The sequence below is a fragment of the Schistocerca piceifrons genome, chromosome 1 (genome assembly GCF_021461385.2).
Source record: "Schistocerca piceifrons isolate TAMUIC-IGC-003096 chromosome 1, iqSchPice1.1, whole genome shotgun sequence".
In the NCBI taxonomy this organism is placed as follows: Eukaryota; Metazoa; Arthropoda; class Insecta; order Orthoptera; family Acrididae; genus Schistocerca; species Schistocerca piceifrons.
The window spans coordinates 152428205-152447655 of record NC_060138.1 but is presented as its reverse complement, the minus strand read 5'-3'; the positions used below and the strand labels follow the sequence as shown (position 1 = coordinate 152447655).

General features: G+C 44.8%; 1 protein-coding gene across 1 annotated transcript in view; it reads left to right on the top strand.

The window, feature by feature from the left end:
- The window catches only part of LOC124792195 (serine protease 53-like), a 132702-nt gene that overhangs the window by 68920 nt on the left and 44331 nt on the right, over positions 1-19451 (top strand). The window contains exons 10-11 of the mRNA XM_047257924.1: positions 2316-2357; positions 15371-15496. Of these exons, the coding sequence (XP_047113880.1) occupies positions 2316-2357; positions 15371-15496 (168 nt within the window). The remainder of the gene's footprint in view (positions 1-2315; positions 2358-15370; positions 15497-19451) is intronic.

Sequence of the window (19451 nt, the reverse complement as noted above, 5' to 3'; positions counted from 1 at the left end):
CCAAAATTATCCCTCCCTCCTCCTCCTCTCTGTTCTATTCGTATAGACGGTAAAGAATATAGTCGGTACACTCTTTACACACCCGAATTTCTCCACTTTCATCGTCATGGTCAATGTGTGAGGTAAAGCGAGAGTAAGCCAATCTGCGTCTTGGAACGGCAATCGAATTTTGGGACAGAGCCAGTCCTCGATGACATCGCTTTCTCGTGTTTCACCCATCATAGTTCGCCGAGTATTTTAGTAGCGCCCTCAGACTGACCAAACAGACCAGTGAGGAATTTTCTTTTAATATTCTCCATATCTTTTAGTAAACATCCAGACTGACAATAGTCGAGTGGTAACATCCCACAGCAACTACATAATGATTCGATTATAAACAACACATCTCTTTGATGCTGATGTATTATTTTTCCGGACAAGTACCGTTTTATATACATAAAAAGTTAGAATACTGATTCATATACCCTTCCTACCATCCAGATTTAAGTTTTCCGTGGTTTCCGTAAAACACTTCAGGTAAATGCAGGGATGGTTCCTTTTGACAGGACCTGAAAGCTTACGTGTTATGACTAGGACCTAGACTATTTATTTCACCTATATTTCCAATCCGAGTTTGTGCTCCGTCTCCAAAGACTTCGACGTCGACGAGACTTTAAAATCTCATTTTTCTTCCATCCTATTCTACAGCGAAATTTTCCGAGTCTAAACCACTACGATAAAGAACCCCTAGGCTATCCACTGCAACATACGTAGATCATTTGTTACTGTATCACCTTTATACGAGAGTGACAGGTGGTCGTAGCCCGTTTGGTGCAGTATTTAAATGTCAAATATTAGAAGAATGGCAGTGTGGCTTTCGCCCAAAGAGAAGGATTCAAGATTTCGTATTCACATCTAGGAAGACCAGTCGTAAGCTTCTTGAGAAAAATGTCTCATGCCTGGGCAGAAGAGTTAAAGAAGAAAGGAATGGAGGTAAGTGTTATAAAAACGAAAACTGCAATTATAGACAACAGGAAAGAAACGCATACACTACAACTGAATGGCAGCAATTAGAATAGGTTTGTAATTTTAGGTAGTTAGTTTCAACCATCAGTGCAGATACGAAGATGGAAGAATAAATTGGGTTGGGTTGGGTTGGGTTGTTTTGGGGAAGGAGACCAGACAGCGAGGCCATCGGTCTCATCGGATTAGGGAAGGATAGGGAAGGAAGTCGGCCGTGCCCTTTCAGAGGAACCATCCCGGCATTTGCCTGGAGTGATTTAGGGAAATCACGGAAAACCGAAATCAGGATGGCCGGACGCGGGATTGAACCGTCGTCTTCCCGATTGTGAGTTCAGTGTCTAACCACTGCGCCACCTCGCTCGGTCTATAAATTGGGAAAAGAGTCATGCGCGTAAGCTGTCTGTTTAATGCAGTCAAAGAGAAGTTGCTCAACAATGTAGAGATATGCAGGGACATGACAGCTGCACGTAGATCTACCTAAATCCTGACACTGAACTTTGGCTGCGAATCAGGTAGTGAGGAAGCAAACAAAATGTCAGATCCTAGCAGCTCAAATTGAATACCTCCCCAGGGATAGGATCCGAAAGTCGGTGATTCTGAAAAATGAAAATGCGAAGTCGTCGGAGAAGATTATGCAAGAGCGACTATGGAAGTGGTTTTGACTTGTACAATGAGTGCCGAAAGATCGCCTGCCACTGATAAAGAAGGGGGTAAGGACACAGTGCTAAAAAGCTAGGGTGTGGGAGAGTAGGGTGGAAATACTGCTCGTGATGGGGAGGCAGCAAGCGCGACTGCAGACAGGATGAGGTAGGTATCACTCATATCCATTACATTACGAAGTAGATGAGGACCGGATTAAGAGCATGCGCGAGTGTAAAGTGTGTACCTGTGTATCTCTATTATCTGAGTTGCACTCGAATTTAGTCAGATATTTTAACAATTTCAAGGAAAATTGGATATTCATCTGTAATTAAGTTACACATCAGTACCGAACAAACACTGCGCATTTCGTTAAAACGGACAGTAAACACGAGCCGGCTTGTATCACACCCCGACGATTTCTTTATAGCAGTTCTAATTGCAATCGAGTTCTTCAAGTTTTCACATTTCAGAAAGTTTCAGTATGCTAGATGGGAGAAAGGAGATATCTTCATGCGAATCAGTGATAACTAAGATCGAATATCGTAGCGAGTAAGGTACATTCAGGCTGTTGGTGATCTTTTGTTAGCACAATTTAGTTGGAACTGTTGTTTCATGAATTTCTTTCCAGTATCATTCGGATGGTAGATTGATGTTCTCGTTTACTGTTGCAGTTTCCGTTCCACGATCCTTGCTGAAACCTGAAGGAGTCAGAGGTACGTAATATGTCGTATTGCATCTATATCTGGCCACTGTAAGATGTTGCATAAGTTTCAGCGCAGTTTTAGACGGTCTGACAGCACAGACTGCCTTCGTTCCGCATCGTCTTCTTACTGTGGGTTTCGTTGAACCTCTGCGTTTATCGTTACTTTTCTTTTCCTTGTCACCAGCCCAGGAACTCTTGAAGGCTAGACATATTTGGTTGAATTTGCCGATTTGCTGTATATCACAGAACGACAGTGTTGAAGGTTCAAAAAGAGTTTAGATCGTGTACAATTTTAAAAAAATTCATATCCATTTCTGCTCTGTCCTACAAGGAACTGTACTTTCGTTCAGTATGTTTGTTCATTTCAGCATCAAAAAGAGAACTGCAGGGAGCGACTGCATTCTGTCCTATCAAACAAAAGCTGCTATTCCGTTTACAGTGATAAGCCAAAACCTTATGACCACTGCCCGCCGCCACGTTGCCGGGTGGTGGCTTTGTGGGCACGTGACGCGGTAACGAAACTCTGTAAGTGGAGCGGACACGGACGGTGGATCACCGTAGCGAAGCTGTCGGCTGCAAATGGGGAAAAACATCGACATAAGCGACTTTGACAAAGGGCAGATTATTACTACGCAGAGGGGACTGATGACCTCAGAAGTTTAGTCCCATAGTGCTCAGAGCCATTACTACTCAGAGCTTGTGAACGATTATATCAAAAACGGCGATACTGATCGAATGTTCACGTGCTACTACTGTAGTGAATATGTACGGAAAGAGCTAGAAGGACATTGAAACTACCACCAGGCGCTAAATGGTTGGATGTCTACGATTCTTTACAGTACTTGGGGTTCGGAGGCTCTTCCGCTCAGTAAATTAGGATAGATGGTGATCTGTGGCATCTGTGCCAAAAGAGCACACTGCTGGTGCACGCACAAGTGTTTCGTAACACACCGTTCATCCTACACTGTTGTATATGGAGCTCTGCAGCAGATCACCGCTTCGTGTTCACATGTTGACCTAACGAGATCGTCAGTTACCATAGCAGTGGGCACGGGACCATCGGGATTCGACCGTCGATCAATGGAAACTTGTTGGCTCTTCGAGTGAATCACATTTTTGTTACACTAGGTCGATGGTCCCCCCTCTCCCCCCCCCCCCTCCCATGAACCACGGACCTTGCTGTAGGTGGGGAGGCTTGCGTGCCTCAGCGATATAGATAGCCGTACCGTAGGTGCAACCACAACGGAGGGGTATCTGTTGAGAGACCAGACAAACGTGTGGTTCCTGAAGAGGGGCAGCAGCCTTTTCAGTAGTTGCAGGGGCAACAGTCTGGATGATTGACTGATCTGGCCTTGTAACACTAACCAAAATGGCCTTGCTGTTCTGGTACTGCGAACGGCTGAAAGCAAGGGGAAACTACAGCCGTAATTTTTCCCGAGGGCATGCAGCTTTACTGTATGGTTAAATGATGATGGCGTCCTCTTGGGTAAAATAGTCCCCCATTCGGATCTCCGGGCGGGGACTACTCAAGAGGAAATCGTTATCAGGAGAAAGAAAACTGGCGTTCTGCGGATCGGAGCGTGGACTGTCAGATCCCTTAATCGGGCAGGTAGGTTAGAAAACCTAAAAAGGGAAATGGATAGGTTAAAGTTAGACATAGTGGGAATTAGTGAAGTTCGGTGGCAGGAGGAACAAGACTTTTGGTCAGGTGAATACAGGGTTATAAATACAAAATCAAATAGGGGTAATGCAGGAGTAGGTTTAATAATGAACAAAATAATAGTACTGCGGGTAAGCTACTACAAACAGCATAGTCAAAGGCATTATTGTGGCCAAGAAAAACACGAAGCCCACACCTACTACAGTAGTACAAGTTTATATGCCAACTAGCTCTGCAGATGATGAAGAAATTGATGAAATGTATGATGAGATAAAAGAAATTATTCAGGTAGTGAAGGGAGACGAAAATTTTATAGTGATGGGTCACTGGAATTCGGTAGTAGGAAAAGGGAGAGAAGGAAACATAGTAGGTGAATATGGATTGGGGGAAAGAAATGAAAGAGGAAGCTGTCTGGTGGAATTCTGCACAGAGCATAACTTAATCATAGCTAACACTTGGTTCAAGAATCATAATACAAGGTTGTACCCATGGAAGAATCCTGGAAATACTAGAAGGTATCAGATAGATCATGTAATGGTAAGACAGAGATTTAGGAACCAGGTATTAAATTGTAAGACATTTCCAGGAGCAGATGTGGACTCTGACCACAATCTATTGGTTATGAACTGTAAATTAAAACTGAAGAGACTGCAAAAAGGTGGGAATTTAAGGAGATGGGACCTGGACAAACTGATTAAACCAGAGGTTCTACAGAGTTTCAGGGAGAGCATAAGGGAACAATTGTTACAAATGGGGAAAAGAAATACAGTAGAAGAAGAATGGGTAGCCCTGAGGGATGAAGTAGTGAAGGCAGCAGAGGATCAAGTAGGTAAAAAGACGAGGGCTAGTAGAAATCCTTGGGCAACAGAAGAAATACTGAATTTAATTGATGAAAGGAGAAAATATAAAAATGCAGTAAATGAAGCAGGCAAAAAGGAATACAAACATCTCAAAAATGAGATCGACAGGAAGTGCAAAATCGCTAAGCAGGGATGGTTAGAGGACAAATGTAAGGATATCGAGGCTTATCTCACTAGGGGTTAGATAGATACTGCCTACAGGAAAATTAGAGAGACCTTTGGAGAAAAGAGAACCACTTGTATGAATATCAAAAGCTCAGATGGAAACCCAGTTCTAAGCAAAGAAGGGAAAGCAGAAAGGAGGAATGAGTATATAGAGGGTCTATACAAGGGCAACGTACTTGAGGACAATATTATGGAAATGGAAGAGGATGTAGATGAAGACGAAATGGGAGATACAATACTGCGTGAAGAGTTTGACAGAGCACTGAAAGACCTGAGTCGAAACGAGGCCCCGGGAGTAGACAACATTCCATTAGAACTACTGACGGCCTTGGGAGAGCCAGTCCTGACAAAACTCTACCATCTGGTGAGCAAGATGAGACAGGTGAAATACCCTCAGACTTCAAGAAGAATATAATAATTCCAATCCCAAAGAAAGCAGGTGTTGACAGATGTGAAAATTACCGAACAATCAGTTTAATAAGCCACAGCTGCAAAATACTAACGCGAATTCTTTACAGACGAATGGAAAAACTAGTAGAAGCCGACCTTGGGGAATATCAGTTTGGATTCCGTAGAAATGTTGGAACACGTGAGGCAATACTGACCTTACGAATTATTTTAGAAGAAAGATTAAGGAAAGGCAAATCTACGTTTCTAGCATTTGTAGACTTAGAAAAAGCATTTGACAATGTTGACTGGAAAACTGTCTTTCAAATTCTAAAGGTGGCAGGGGTAAAATACAGGGAGCGAAAGGCTATTTACAACTTGTACAGAAACCAGATGTCAGTTATAAGAGTCGAGGGACACGAAAGGGAAGCAGTGGTTGGGAAGGGAGTGAGGTAGGGTTGTAGCCTCTCCCCGATGTTATTCAATCTGTATATTGAGCAAGCAGTAAAGGAAACAAAAGAAAACTGCGGAGTAGGTAATAAAATCCATGGAGAAGAAATAAAAACTTTGAGGTTCGCCCATGACATTGTAATTCTGCCAGAGACAGTAAAGGACTTGGAAGAGCAGTTGAACGGAATGGACAGTGTCTTGAAAGGAGGATATAAGATGAACATCAACAAAAGCAAAACGAGGATAATGGAATGTAGTCGAGTTAAGTCGGGTGATGCTGAGGGAATTAGATTAGGAAATGAGACACTTAAAATAGTAAAGGAGATTTGCTATTTGGGGAGCAAAATAACTGATGATGGTCGTAGTAGAGAATATATAAAATGTAGACTGGCAATGGCAAGGAAAGCGTTTCTGAAGAAGAGAAATTTGTTAACATCGAGTATAGGTTTATGTGTCAGGAAGTCGTTTCTGAAAGTATTTGTACGGAGTGTAGCCATGTATGGGAGTGAAACATGGACGATAAATAGTTTGGACAAGAAGAGAATAGAAGCTTTCGAAATGTGGTGCTACAGAAGAATGATGGGTAGATCACATAACAAATGAGGAGGTATTGAATAGAATTGGGGTGAAGAGGAGTTTGTGGGACCGGTTGGTAGGACACGTTCAGAGGCATCAGGGGATGACAAATTTAGCATTGGAGGGCAGCGTGGAGGGTAAAAATCGTAAAGAGAGACCAAGAGATGAATACACTAAGCAGATTCAGAAGGATGTAGGTTGTAGTAAGTACTGGAAGATGAAGAAGCTTGCACAGGATAGAGTAGCATGGAGAGCTGCATCAAACCAGTCTCAGGACTGAAGACCACAACAACAACAACAACAGGTCGATGGTCGTCTCCACAAACACCGTTATAGGTGTGAATAGCGGCTCGAAACGTGCAGCGCGCCACGGACGCAGGATGGTGGGAACAGTATTATGCTATGGGAGATATTTTCCTGCGCTGGCATGGTACCTGTGGTAGTAATCGAAGAGACGTTGGCAGCTGCGAACCACTTGCACACCTGATGTATTCCCCGACGGCCGATGTCATCTGTCAGCAGTACAGTTGTCTGCGTCTCGGAGGCAGAACGGTGCTATAGCAGTTTCAGGAGCATTATAGTGAGCTCACGTTGATGTCTCGGTGATAAAAACCCCCTGATGTAAATCCTATGCAACCCATCTGTAAAACCGGACGTCATCAAAGTGTATGCAGATCAGCGGCCCGTCATTAACGCGAATTACGTGATCTGTGTGTCGACACCTAATGCCACATACCTCTCAAACCTACCAACAAACTGTCGGATCCCTGATACGCAGAATGAGTGATGTATTTCGTTCCAAAGACGGACAAACAAGTTATTAGCCAGATGGTCATAATGTTTTTGCTCTGGCAGCGTTGAAGCTGTGCGTTAGATCTCCTGAATAATTCCCGTGAACAGATTGGTACTTTCCAAATAAATCATAGTTTATATCAAAAGCCCATAACGCATGGCGTAACAAATGACATCTGCGACCGGAAAACAATAGTTATGAATAGGCGATGAACAATTTCATTTTGACAAGCAAGCAGAGCACATTGCTTCTCCTGTGGCTAAGCCATTGCTTGCAGGAGCGCTAGTTCCGTAAGGTACGCAAGAGAGCTTTGACGAAGGAGAGGCGTACTTCCAGAGTTGAAGTTATGAGGGCAGGCCATGAGTCGTGCCTGGTAACCTCTGCCAGTAAGGGCATTACCCGCCAAAAACTAGGCCCCTTGTTTTATTTCTGGTCTGGCAAACAGTATCAGTCTCTCAGGAGGTATTAAAACAGAGCCCGTTGCGAGATTCTTTCTAGAAGCGGAACATAGCTTTGTGCTGGCTGTGAACGGGAACAACTTGAGGCTTCCTGATAGCCAGAACTATTCGTATCTTAACCCTGCCGGACCGGATTTGAACCAGTCAAGTTCCTCTTTCACTACGTCGGTTGTTTCTACAAACTGATTGTTATAGGTGATTTCTACAAGTCTGTTATTGATGTGTGCTGTAACATCCAGCAATAAAGAAACTCTTTCACAGTTACAGTATTTACTGGCCTTCAAACATTAACCATAGGTTACTAAACCGTCGTAAAATTTACGATTGCAGGTCGTACCAATTCACGGTTCCCGCCGGTCTGGTGTTATTGGTATAGGATGTGAAACAGGACATTCCGTACTTTTTGTCCACTTGATATACCACTGGAGACTTCAGAGCTGTAATTACCTAGCGGATAAACTATAAGAGACGTGATTTTCTCCCGGCGTATACACTGTTCAAAAAACACACTCTGCTAGCAGTTTTGCCTTGAAGAGGCAGGATGTGCTTCTGTAGAAATGTCGGCGGTTGTCGATGCGACTTAATTGAAGTACAAAACGCGGTCAGTTCTTTTCTGGAAAAAATCGTCACAGGTAACAAGAAGTGGTATTATCAATACCAACCTACCACAAAACAATAAAGTGCAGAAATTCACGTGAATAGTCAACGCTCTGAGACTTAATCGACATTCTAGTCTATTCAAGCGTTCTACTCAAGTGGTGCGGGGCGGGGGAGGGGGGGGGGGGGCGGGTGGACCACTTAGAATACCTGAAGCATTACAACCACCAACTTAACTTCTCTCTATTTTTTACTAATCCAGCGTCGAAATTTTTTGAACTGACAAGATTATAACACTTCCTTGAGGAACAGTCCAGTCGGCAGGTAACCCATATGGGGGTGGGCGGGGGGAACGAGGAGAAGAGGTAAGGTAACCTATTAGGGACAGTCATATGAAAAAAGAGACAAATGGAAGAAAGTAAGTAAATTGTTGATTACTTCAAAAGTAATCACCATAACTATTAATACATTTATTCCACTGTGAGACAAGACGATTGCCAACGGAACCATGATTGTACCCAGACGTCACCTCTTTGTCAGATGCAAATCGATGGCCACGAATGAATTTCTGCAGGGCTCCCAAATATGGAAGTCGCTTGGGGAGAAATTGAGACTGTTTGGGTGGTGTGTAAGGGCTTCCCAGCGAAATTTCTGTGACGCAGTTGAAGCAACCTTGGCAACATGTGGGCGGGCATTATGCTGCGAAGGAATGATGCTGTCCGGCAACATTCCTGGCTCGCTTCAATTTTTGCAAGTATCCACGTGGGTACCTCCGCTCCCCTATCTCTCTTAGATTATTGGAAGCGTTCATTCTGATATAAGAAGCGAACTCTGGGATGCCCTAATGTGCAATAACTGACGGTGGATGCCTTCTACCTAAAGCGATAACGAGTAAGACCACTACAGCCACGACTGAGTCGATGCTCAAGATCTGTGTAGACTTTCAGCAAAAATACTTTGGACGTAATGCCATAGGAGTTTCTGATGGGTATCCTAGTGACTTCTGTTACCAAAGCAGCAGTATTTGCTGCACTCGTCCATAAAATACTCTTCTCCTTAAGGAGAGCCCTTTATAGTGTCATAAGAATTTTTCTTTTTATCAGACGATAACAACAACAGGAACTTCATTAAAACCCTGAACACTGTAATAAAGATTCTGATTATGATAGTGTTACCATCACAGACGAAGACGCAGATATCGTGACATTGCTGATAGCCTCCTCTCAAAGTCATGTCTATTTCCAGAAGAGTGGGAGGGGTAGTCCCCCCCCAGCGTTCTGTACTTGTCAACATCATGCAGATTAAATGTACAGGATATTCTTTCACTTCCTACAACAGGCGGACGTCACATTACTTCAACCCCCTTTGGACAAGGAAAGAAGGAACTCGGCACTATTTTCGAAAGAACCCCTTCCTTTCTGACTTGGTACTTTCAAACATCCAGATGCAACAGCAAGCTTAATTACAGAAGCAAGGGAAAGGTTTCGTGTGACATTGTACCAAGGAGATAAGAACAGAGATACGCTGGGCGACTTTTCGCTTTGATAAATATCTAAGTTGAGACAAAGCCCAAAGTCCAACTTACGAGACTGCCTACACGACACTCCGCCCTGTCGCATTCCTCCTGTACCTACCAACAAGTACAGTCATGGAAATGGAAATGGAAATGAAGTCTCATGCTTCTTGACAGAGCGTAGGGGAACGATGCGGGAGACCCGCACTGCCTCACTGGGCAAGGTCCTATGAATGATGAAGACGACACAACAACACTCAGTCATCTCAGGGCGGATGGGAATCCCTGCCCCGCCGGGAATCGAATCCGGGACCCCGTGCTCGGGAAGCGAGAACGCTACCGCAAGACCACGAGCGGCGGAGGATTGCCATAATAGCAAAAAAAATGGAGCCTCGGACGTCTCACTTAAAATTATTCTTTGCAAATGTGGGGAAGGATGTAGTACAGGGTCCTCCAGCTTCAAAAAAGCAAGGCTGCTGTACTCTATCGTTTGCATACGTTACTGTTGCCACACATGAGAGAAGTCACCCGGGTCGAAGCTCGACGAGGAGGATCTTGAGAGACATTACGACGAAGGTGAACCATCAACTGACCACATCATGGCTCAGGAGGAAGAAGTTGTTGCCAAATTTCACTTGAAATATGGAACATAGAGGACAAGGCGCCGACACCTTTTTCTTCTGTATCCTGGATTTTCATTCCTAGTTACTCTCGTTTTTTGAAAACATATTTAGCTGGCTAGAAATGACATTGTTTTAGGAGATGAGGGATTGTTCTTGGGTTTCATAAACGTTGTCAATTAGAAGCACGTATCACGATATTGCGGAGTATAGATGTACACTCAAGTGTCAAAGAAGCTGGTATAGGAATGCGTATTCAAATACAGAGATATGTAAACAGGCAGAATACATCGCTGAGGTCGACAACGCCTACATAAGACAGGAAGCGTCTGGCGTAGTTGTTAAACCGGTCACTGCTGCTGCAATGGCAGGTAAACAAGATTTAAGTGAGTTTGAACGTGGTTTTATAGTCAGCGCAAGAGCGGTGGGACACAGCATCTCCGAGGTAGCGATGACATGGGGATTTTACCGTTAGACAATTTCACGAGTGTACCGTGAATATCAGGAACCCGGTAAAACATCAAATCTTCGACATCGCTGCGGTTGGAAAAAGATGCTGTAAGAACGGGACCAATGACGACTGAAGAGAATCGTTCAACGTGACAGAAGCGCAACCATTCCGCAAACTGCTGCAGATTTCAATGTTGCGCCATCAACAATTGTCAGCGTGCGAACTATTCAACGAAACATCATGGATATGGGCTTTCGGAGCCGAAAGCTCATTCGTGTGCTCTTGATAACTGCACAACACAAAGCTTTACGCCTCGCCCGTGTCTGTCAACATCGACATTCCACTGTTGGTTAATGGAAACCTGTTGCCTGGTCGGACGAGTCTCGTTCCAAATTGTATCGAGCGGATGGACGTGTACGGGTATGGAGACAACCGCATGAATGCAAGGACCATGCCCGTCAGCAGGGAACTGTTCAAGTTGATGGAGGTACTGCAATAGAGTGGGCGTGTGCAGTTGGCCGATATGGGACTCCTAATACGTCTATATATGACTCTGACAGGTGACACATAAGCATCCTGTCTGATCACCTGCATCCATTCATGTCCATTGTGCATTCCGACGAACTTGGGTAATTCGAGCAGGACAATGCAACACCCCACACGTCCAGAATTGCTACAGAGTGGCTCCAGGAACACTCTTCTGAATTTAAACACTTCCGCTGGCCACCAAACTCCCCAGACATGAACATCATTATTGAGCATATCTGGAATGCCTTGCAACGTGCTATTCAGAAGAGCTTCCCATCCCGTCGCACTGTTACGGATTTATGGACAGCCCTGCAGGATTCATGGTGTCAATTCCCTCCAGTACTACTTCAGACATAAGTCGAGTCCATACCACTTCTGCGTGTTCGCGGGGGCCCTACACGATATTAGGCAGGTGTACCAGTTTATTTGGTTCTTCAGTGTAGATACAGAAACCGGAGCTTAACTGCACTTTTTGTTCAGAGCTTATAGCCGCGAAATATTACAATATTATTGTGTTACAGTGTGCTTTATTCCTTTTAACGGCAACCTCGTATAAATAGATTTACGATCCAGAAACTGGAGGAAGACAATATTATTCTGGGACTTTAGTTCTTTGAGCCAACTAGCATATGTATCAGAATAAAATTATGCTTACTTTTATACGTTTATTTCGTTGTTGAACCGTACTGAAATAGTAATTCTATTTCTTCTTCTTCTTCGGTATTCTCCTGTTCTCTGCCTCTTCCGTAATCTGCAGGTACCTTCGTCCATTTTAATATCAACAAGCGTGACACGCCTTGTTCTTTCTGTTCCTCTCTAGCCTTCAACCTGTCCTTCAACGGCTCCCCGTTGCAAACAATTTCTTGGCAATATATGTACCAGTCAGTGCTTTGCTCTTGGCACAGAGTGTTGTTCAATCCACAGCGGGCTGGATAAGGTTGCCGACAAAGAATCGTGTACAGTAGAATCAGAAGAGACGGTGTTGGATTGTGTGAGAGGAGAATCATCAATCATCAACGTTGCCATGCAACCCACAATTTAGAGACCGCAGTGTGGGCAGTGCTGGTGGACCAGGTATTACACACCTATCACAAAAAACGTCTGAAGCCAGAGTTCCGTTATTTCAATCAACTGTGTTGTAAAACTACACTGAAGCTGCAAATTGTCACTTACAGATGTTATATGTGTACGATTTTGCTATTAATAGTTAGTTACTTATGTAAATAAAACACAAAATATACATTTATGACTATTAGTTACTTATTCAATGTACTCGGGATGCTCTAACAGCTGTACAATTTTGCTTTTGAACAGCCTGTATACGGGTTTAACGACACGGAAACAGTCAACATATGAACTATCCGATTAAAAATATCCGGACATCTATTGATTGACAGTAATATGGGGTGTGTCCATCCTTCGTCTCTATGACGGCTTGAAATCTTCTAGGGACACTTGTGATGACGTGCCTGAATGTCTATGGAGAAACATAATCCCCTTTTTCTTCCAGAGCCCAAACCAGAGAAAATATCGGTGTGGAATGCTGAGGTCTGAAGCTCTGACTCACCCCAAAGGTATTCTGTTCAGATCAGGATTCTGGACAGGCCAGTCCGTTTCAGTAATGTTATTTTACATGACTAAATGCCTCACAGATGCTCGTTTATGACAGGGTGCATTGTGATACTGATACGTACAATCATTGTCTCTGAACTGTTCTGCCGAACACAGTACACAATGTCCTAAAATGTGTTCTTCCTCCTGTAGCGTTTTCTTTGGCGCAGTAAAGGGACCACATTATCCTAACCACGAAAAATACCCCCATACTGTAACACCACCTCCTCTAGACTTCGGTGTTGGTACTGCACATGATGGCAGGTACAGCTCTCCCGACGTTCAGCAAACACGAACTCATCCATCGGATTGCATAGAGAAATTCCGTGGTTCATCACTCCAAATCACTCGTTTCAGGTCATCCACTTTACACCACCTCAAACGTCGCTTAGCATTGACTACAGAAATGTGTGGAGAGAAATGTGTGGCTTTTGAGGAGTTGCTCGACCATTGCACGCCATTCTTTTTAACTTATTGATTCATTGTGCTAGCTGGGCTACTGGATACACTTTGAACCTCACGAATTATTCCTCCCGCTCACTTCACGCGATTTTTACAACCAACCTTCACAAATGTCGACTGTTCCTGTCTGTAAGTACATGACATCTACAGGGTCTAGCTGTGGGCCGGCCGGTGTGGCCGAGCGGTTCTAGGGGCTTCAGTCTGGGACCGCGCGACCGCTACGGTCCTCCAATCCTGCCTCGGGCATGGATGTCTGTGATGTCCTTAAGTTAGTTAGGTTTAAGTAGTCCTAAGTTCTAAGGGACTGATGAGCTCAGATATTAAGTCCTATAGTGCTCAGAGCCATTTGAACCATTTTGTAGCTGTGGTTGTTCCTTCTCATTTCCGCTTCACAGTGACATCACCAACAGTCGACTTCGGCAGCTTCTATCCCGGGTTCTTCGGCCGACGTTCATCTGATGATTTTACTGATGTTATCGGAAACCGACAGACACTTACCGATACCTGCACAAACTATCAAACCACCACCCGAGCCAGAAAAGACGCATGATTAATACGCTCCTAACACGAGCAGGACGAATATGTGAGCCGCAGCACGTCAGACGCGAAATACAACACCTGGAAAGTGCTCTGAGGAGCAATGGGTACTCCACAAATTATATTAGAAGTGTGACAGAGTCAAACACTCGGTGAAGTAAGGGATCAGAAAAAGAAATGTCGGATATGGCCTTTCTGCCATACATTCCCAGAGTGACGGACAGAATCGGCCGTATATTACGCAAACACGGCGTGAAGACGATTTTCAAACCGGCGAGGAAGATCAAAGAGTGTCTTAGATCGACAAAGGAGAAAAGGGACTCACTTGCAATGTCGGGAATATACCGTATACCACGCACATGAGGAAAAGTTTATGTCGGGATGATTGGGCAATCAATCAACACCAGGATCAAAGAACATAAGCGACATTGCAGGTTAGGGCAGATGGAGAAATCGGCCGTGACAGAGCACGCACTGGGTGGGACCGACCACGTAATAAAATTCGCCGACACGGAAGTTCTGACTAGAGAAGCACTATCACACCCGCGAGTTCAGAGAAGCTGCAGAAATACAAAAACACGCGAACAGCTTCAATAAGAAAGAGGAAAGCCTTAAGGTAAACGGATCCCGGATTCCCGTGCTGCAGCGAATGACCGTCGCAGGTAGCAAGAGGAGAACCGCACCGGAAATGACCGCAGAGAAGCCCTCGGACATTGGCGCGCCAGGTACATATAGTCTGCGGCCGCGAGCTCGGCTCCAGTTCACCACCGGCAATGGTGGGTGAAGCTTTGACAATGCCAGCGAGTCATGCTAGCGAAACGTCAGTAAAATCAGCACATTAACGTCGGCCGAAGAACCCGGTACAGAAGCCAATAGGCAGTTTGTCAACAAGTGGCCACGAAAGCCTTAACAATTTAGCTTTAGAATAGTGTAAATGTCCCTGATAGATTAGCTGCTCAGGTGATAACCAATAACTAGGCCATGTTCGAAGACAGGGAGTTCCCCTGAGCGACCAGTTCTGTTGTTATAGCTCATCAACTGACAAAACAATACCACCCGCCTCCGTTTATGCTGGCAAGTTGGCCTCTTCTGACGTCTAGTGGTCGATTCCGCAATAGACATGGATGTCCGGATACTTTTGATGAGATAGCGTTCATATCATTGGCACCACGTAAAACAAATGTTTGGTGTGTCTGGATTGACAGCGAGCACAATTGGAAAATCTAATACTTGGACCGCAGTATCTGGATAAAGCTGAATTATGTCTGTTATCATCTCCAAATGCGTATGCCCACTGAGTAAATAGCTTAATAACCCAGTCAGGGAAAACCGTAATCGTGGTATTTGTCACACAGGCTGCTGGTCGGGCCACGCTGGAAACATCCCGTGGCACGCACTCATCTACCGTCAACTAGAGCGCCCGGAGTGGTTCGATCTCCAGTGTGCGGGCACCATCGTCTCCAGGAGACACGTAGTAACTGGTAAGTTACAATGGAAACTCTATTTTTCCCTCCAGATCTACATTTACATGTATAAACATGAAGCAATATTGACCCTACGACTTATGATAATTTGAAAGAAGACAAACCTACATTTATATCATTTGCAGATTTAATATCTTTTGACAACGACATAGGTATACAGTTTTTCGTATTCTTAAGTTATCAGAGATTAAATGCAGGGCGAAAAATGATTCTGCAAATTGCAAAAAAACTATAATGCAGTTACAAGGACTGAAGGACATGAAGGAGAGCTAGCGAGTAAAAAGAGTTAAAGATAGGATTGTACCCTAGCCCCCATATTATTTAATGTGTACAGTCTCAGCAAGCAGTGAATGAAAACGAGGAAAATTTAAAATATAATTGACGTTTAGGTAGAAGAAATAAAAACTTAAACATTTGCCAGTGACAATGTAAATCTGTCAGACACCAAAGCACTAGGAAGGGCAGCTGGATGGAGTGGATATTGGACAGTGGCCTGAAAAGAGGTTGAACTTAAACATCAATAATAGTAAAACGGGCGTAATAGAGTGTAGCCGAATTAACCAGGAAGTCCCGTCTGTGCGATGAAAGAAAGCGGTCAATCACAACTGTAAAGGAATTTTGCCTTCCCTTAGAGAGGTCTTTGGCCAACGGCCTTGCCGCAGTGGTAACATCGGTTCCAGTGGGGCTTGGCTAGCACTTGGATGGGTGACCATCCAGTCTGCCGAGCGCTGTTGGCAAGCCGGGTGCACTCAGCCCTTGTGAGGCAAACTGAGGAGCTGCTTGATTGAGAAGTAGCGGCTACGGTCTCGTAAACTGACTTACGGCCGAGAGAACGGTGTGCTGACGCCTGTGGATTGAGGATGACACGGCGGCCGGTCGGTGACGTTGGGCCTTGCAAGGCCTGTTCGGACGGAGTTAAGTTTTTAGTTTTTAGAGAGCTTTTTAGAATGTGAACAAGAGCTCGTTTCATCCATGTAGAACTAACTGAGAACTAACTGGCCACTGGATAATTGTCATTCGAGGGGCAAAATGCAGATATATGGTCTCGTAATACTGTGCCCTTAAAGAACAGAGAAAAGTTGTAAAATTGCGTCAGTTGTATATTGGGACACGTCAGTGCTATAACTGTCTAACCAAAATACACTGTCCAGTTACATTAATGTGACCGTCTGTCAATAGCTCGAGTAAGCACTTTCGCAGCGCCGACTGCTGCGATCCGTGCAGGTAGTGTCAGTGAGATACTGGAAGGTACCGCCAGGGATCTGGAGTAATGTTGACTCCAGTGCCGTGGCCAGCTGCGTAGGTTTCTCCGTTGAGGATCCGTAGCACGAAAAGCCCGATCGAGGTGGTCCTACATATTCTCGATTGGATGTAAACCCGAGGAGCTCGATGGCCAGGGGAGCACGGTAAACTCACCTTGGCGCTTTTCGTGCCACGCACGTACGAGTGGCGTTTGAAAAGTCCGTACAAAAATAAAAACTACTTACGTGTTTGGGGTAAACCTTTTTTATTTTTCGATGTAGACTTACACACTTCGTCCAACGTTGTTCTAATTTGTTGATCCCAACCGAATAATAGGAATTGTCCAAGTCTGCGAAATAGCTATTAGTTGCTGCAATCACCTCCTCGTTTGAATAAAATCTTTGTCCCACCAGCCATTTCTTCAAATTGGGGAACAAATAGCTGTCCGAAGGAGCCAAGTCTGGAGAATAGGGGGGATGTCAACCGAGTTGGAATCCTATTTCCATTAACTTTGCGACCACAACTGCTGAGGTGTGTGCTGGTGCATTGTCGTGATGGAAAAGGAATTTTTTGCGGTCCAATCGCCGGCGTTTCTCTTGCAGCTCCGTTTTCAAACGGTCCAATAACGATGAATAATATTCACCTGTAATAGTTTTACCCTTTTCCTTGCGAATCCGAAAATACTGTCACCATAACCTTTCCGGCCCAAGGAATGGTCTTCGCCTTTTTTGGTGCAGATTCTCCCTTGGTAACCCATTGTTTAGATTGTTGTTTGGTCACAGTAGTAATGTATACATGTTTCATCCACAGTGACGAAACGACGCTTAAAGTCCTGCGGATTCTTCCTGAACAGCTGCCAACCATCCTTGCAACACTTCACACGATTCCGTTTTTGGTCAAGCGTGAGCAATCGCGGAACCCATCTTGCGAATAGCTTTCTCATGTCCAAATGTTTATGAAAAATATTATGTACCCGTTCATTCGAGATGCCCACAGCAGTAGCAATCTCATGCACCTTAACTCATCTGTCATAAATCACCATATCATGGATTTTATCAATGATTTCTGCAGTCGTAACCTCCACAGGGCGTCCAGAACGTTCAGCATCACTTGTGCCCATATGGCCACTCCGAAAATTTTGAAACCACTTATAAACTGTTCTAATCGAAGGTGCAGTCACCGTAATGTTTATCAAGCTTCTCTTTAGTCTCCTGAGGCGTTTTGCCTTTCATAAAGTAATGTTTAATAACCCCACGAAATTCTTTTTCGTCCATTTTTTGGCAGGCACTCGGCTTCCTTGATTCACACGAGTGCCAAACACAAAGAAATACACCAATATGGCTGAAACTTGGTGTGCGTTCTTTCCAAAGATGCTACTAACTAAACATGACCTCGATACGCGCCGGTGGTGCCATCTCTTGGACTTTGCACGGACATTTAAAACGCCCCTCGTACACCGTTGGCTATGCGACACGTTGCGTTGTCCTGCAGGTAGATGCCATCGAGACGAGGAAAAGCAAACAACTGGTAGGGGTAGACATTATCCCTAAGGATGGCTGCACACTTGTTTTGATTCACTGTGCCATCCGTAATGACGAGTTCACTCAAGGAATGCCACGGAATCATTCCTCAGACCGTAATGCTCCCCTCCTCCGGCCTGGACCCTTCGGAAGATTGTTGCAGGGTGTTTGCTTACAGACGTTTCACGCCAATAGAGCTAACGTGATTCATCTGCAAATGTCACCGGTCGTCACTGAATGGACGTCCAGTTGTGTGAATTCCAGCCTTCGTCGCTGATGAACAGCAGGCAGCCTGGGTTCATGAACCACTCGTCTGCTGTGGAGACCCATACGCAGAAACGTAAGCTGAACAGTCGTTTAGGAAACACTGTTGCTAGCCCTTTGGTTCATCTGGGCAGTCACTTGCTTAACAGTTGCACATGTAGTCAATCGTAGACATCGAAACCGTCGTTCACCCGTTCCGTGGTGTTTGTGTGGACCCCAGGACATGTCAGTATCTCCAGCAACGAACTTGCCGACAGGTTGGCCAAACAGGCGACGCGGAAATCGCTTCTGGAGACAGGCATCTCCGAAGCTGACCTGCGTTCTGTCTTACACCACAGGGTTTTCCACCTTTGGGAGACGGAATGACATAACAGCACGCACAACAAACTGCGTGTCATTAAGGAGACTATGTATGTGTGGAAGTCTTCCATGCAGCCCTCTCGCAGGGAATCAGTTGTCCTCTGCCGGCTCCGCATTGGCCATACGTGGCTAACGCATGGTTACCTACTCCATCGCGAGGACCCACCTCACTGTCGCTGTGGCTCCCAAATGACAGTCGACCACCTCTTGCTGAACTGCTCACTTTTAGCCGCCCCAAGGCAGACTTTTAACTTTCCCAGCACCCTACCTTCGGTGTTGGGCGACAATGCCTCCACAGCAGCTTTAGTTTTACGTTTTATCCGTGAGAGTGGGTTTTACACTTCAATGCAGTTTTTAGCGCATGTCCTTTGTCCCTCTGTGTCCTCCACCCTAGTGCTTTTAGGGTGGAGGTTTCAATGTGTTGCACAGTGGCTGGCTTTCCCTTTTTATTCTCGTGGTTGGCCACCCATCTGCTTTCATGTTTTACTCTCTTCTGTTTCTAGCGTCTCTCTGTTGTTTTCTTGTCCTCTTTTGTTCCTTTTAGTGTTCGTTACCTTCGCGTCGTT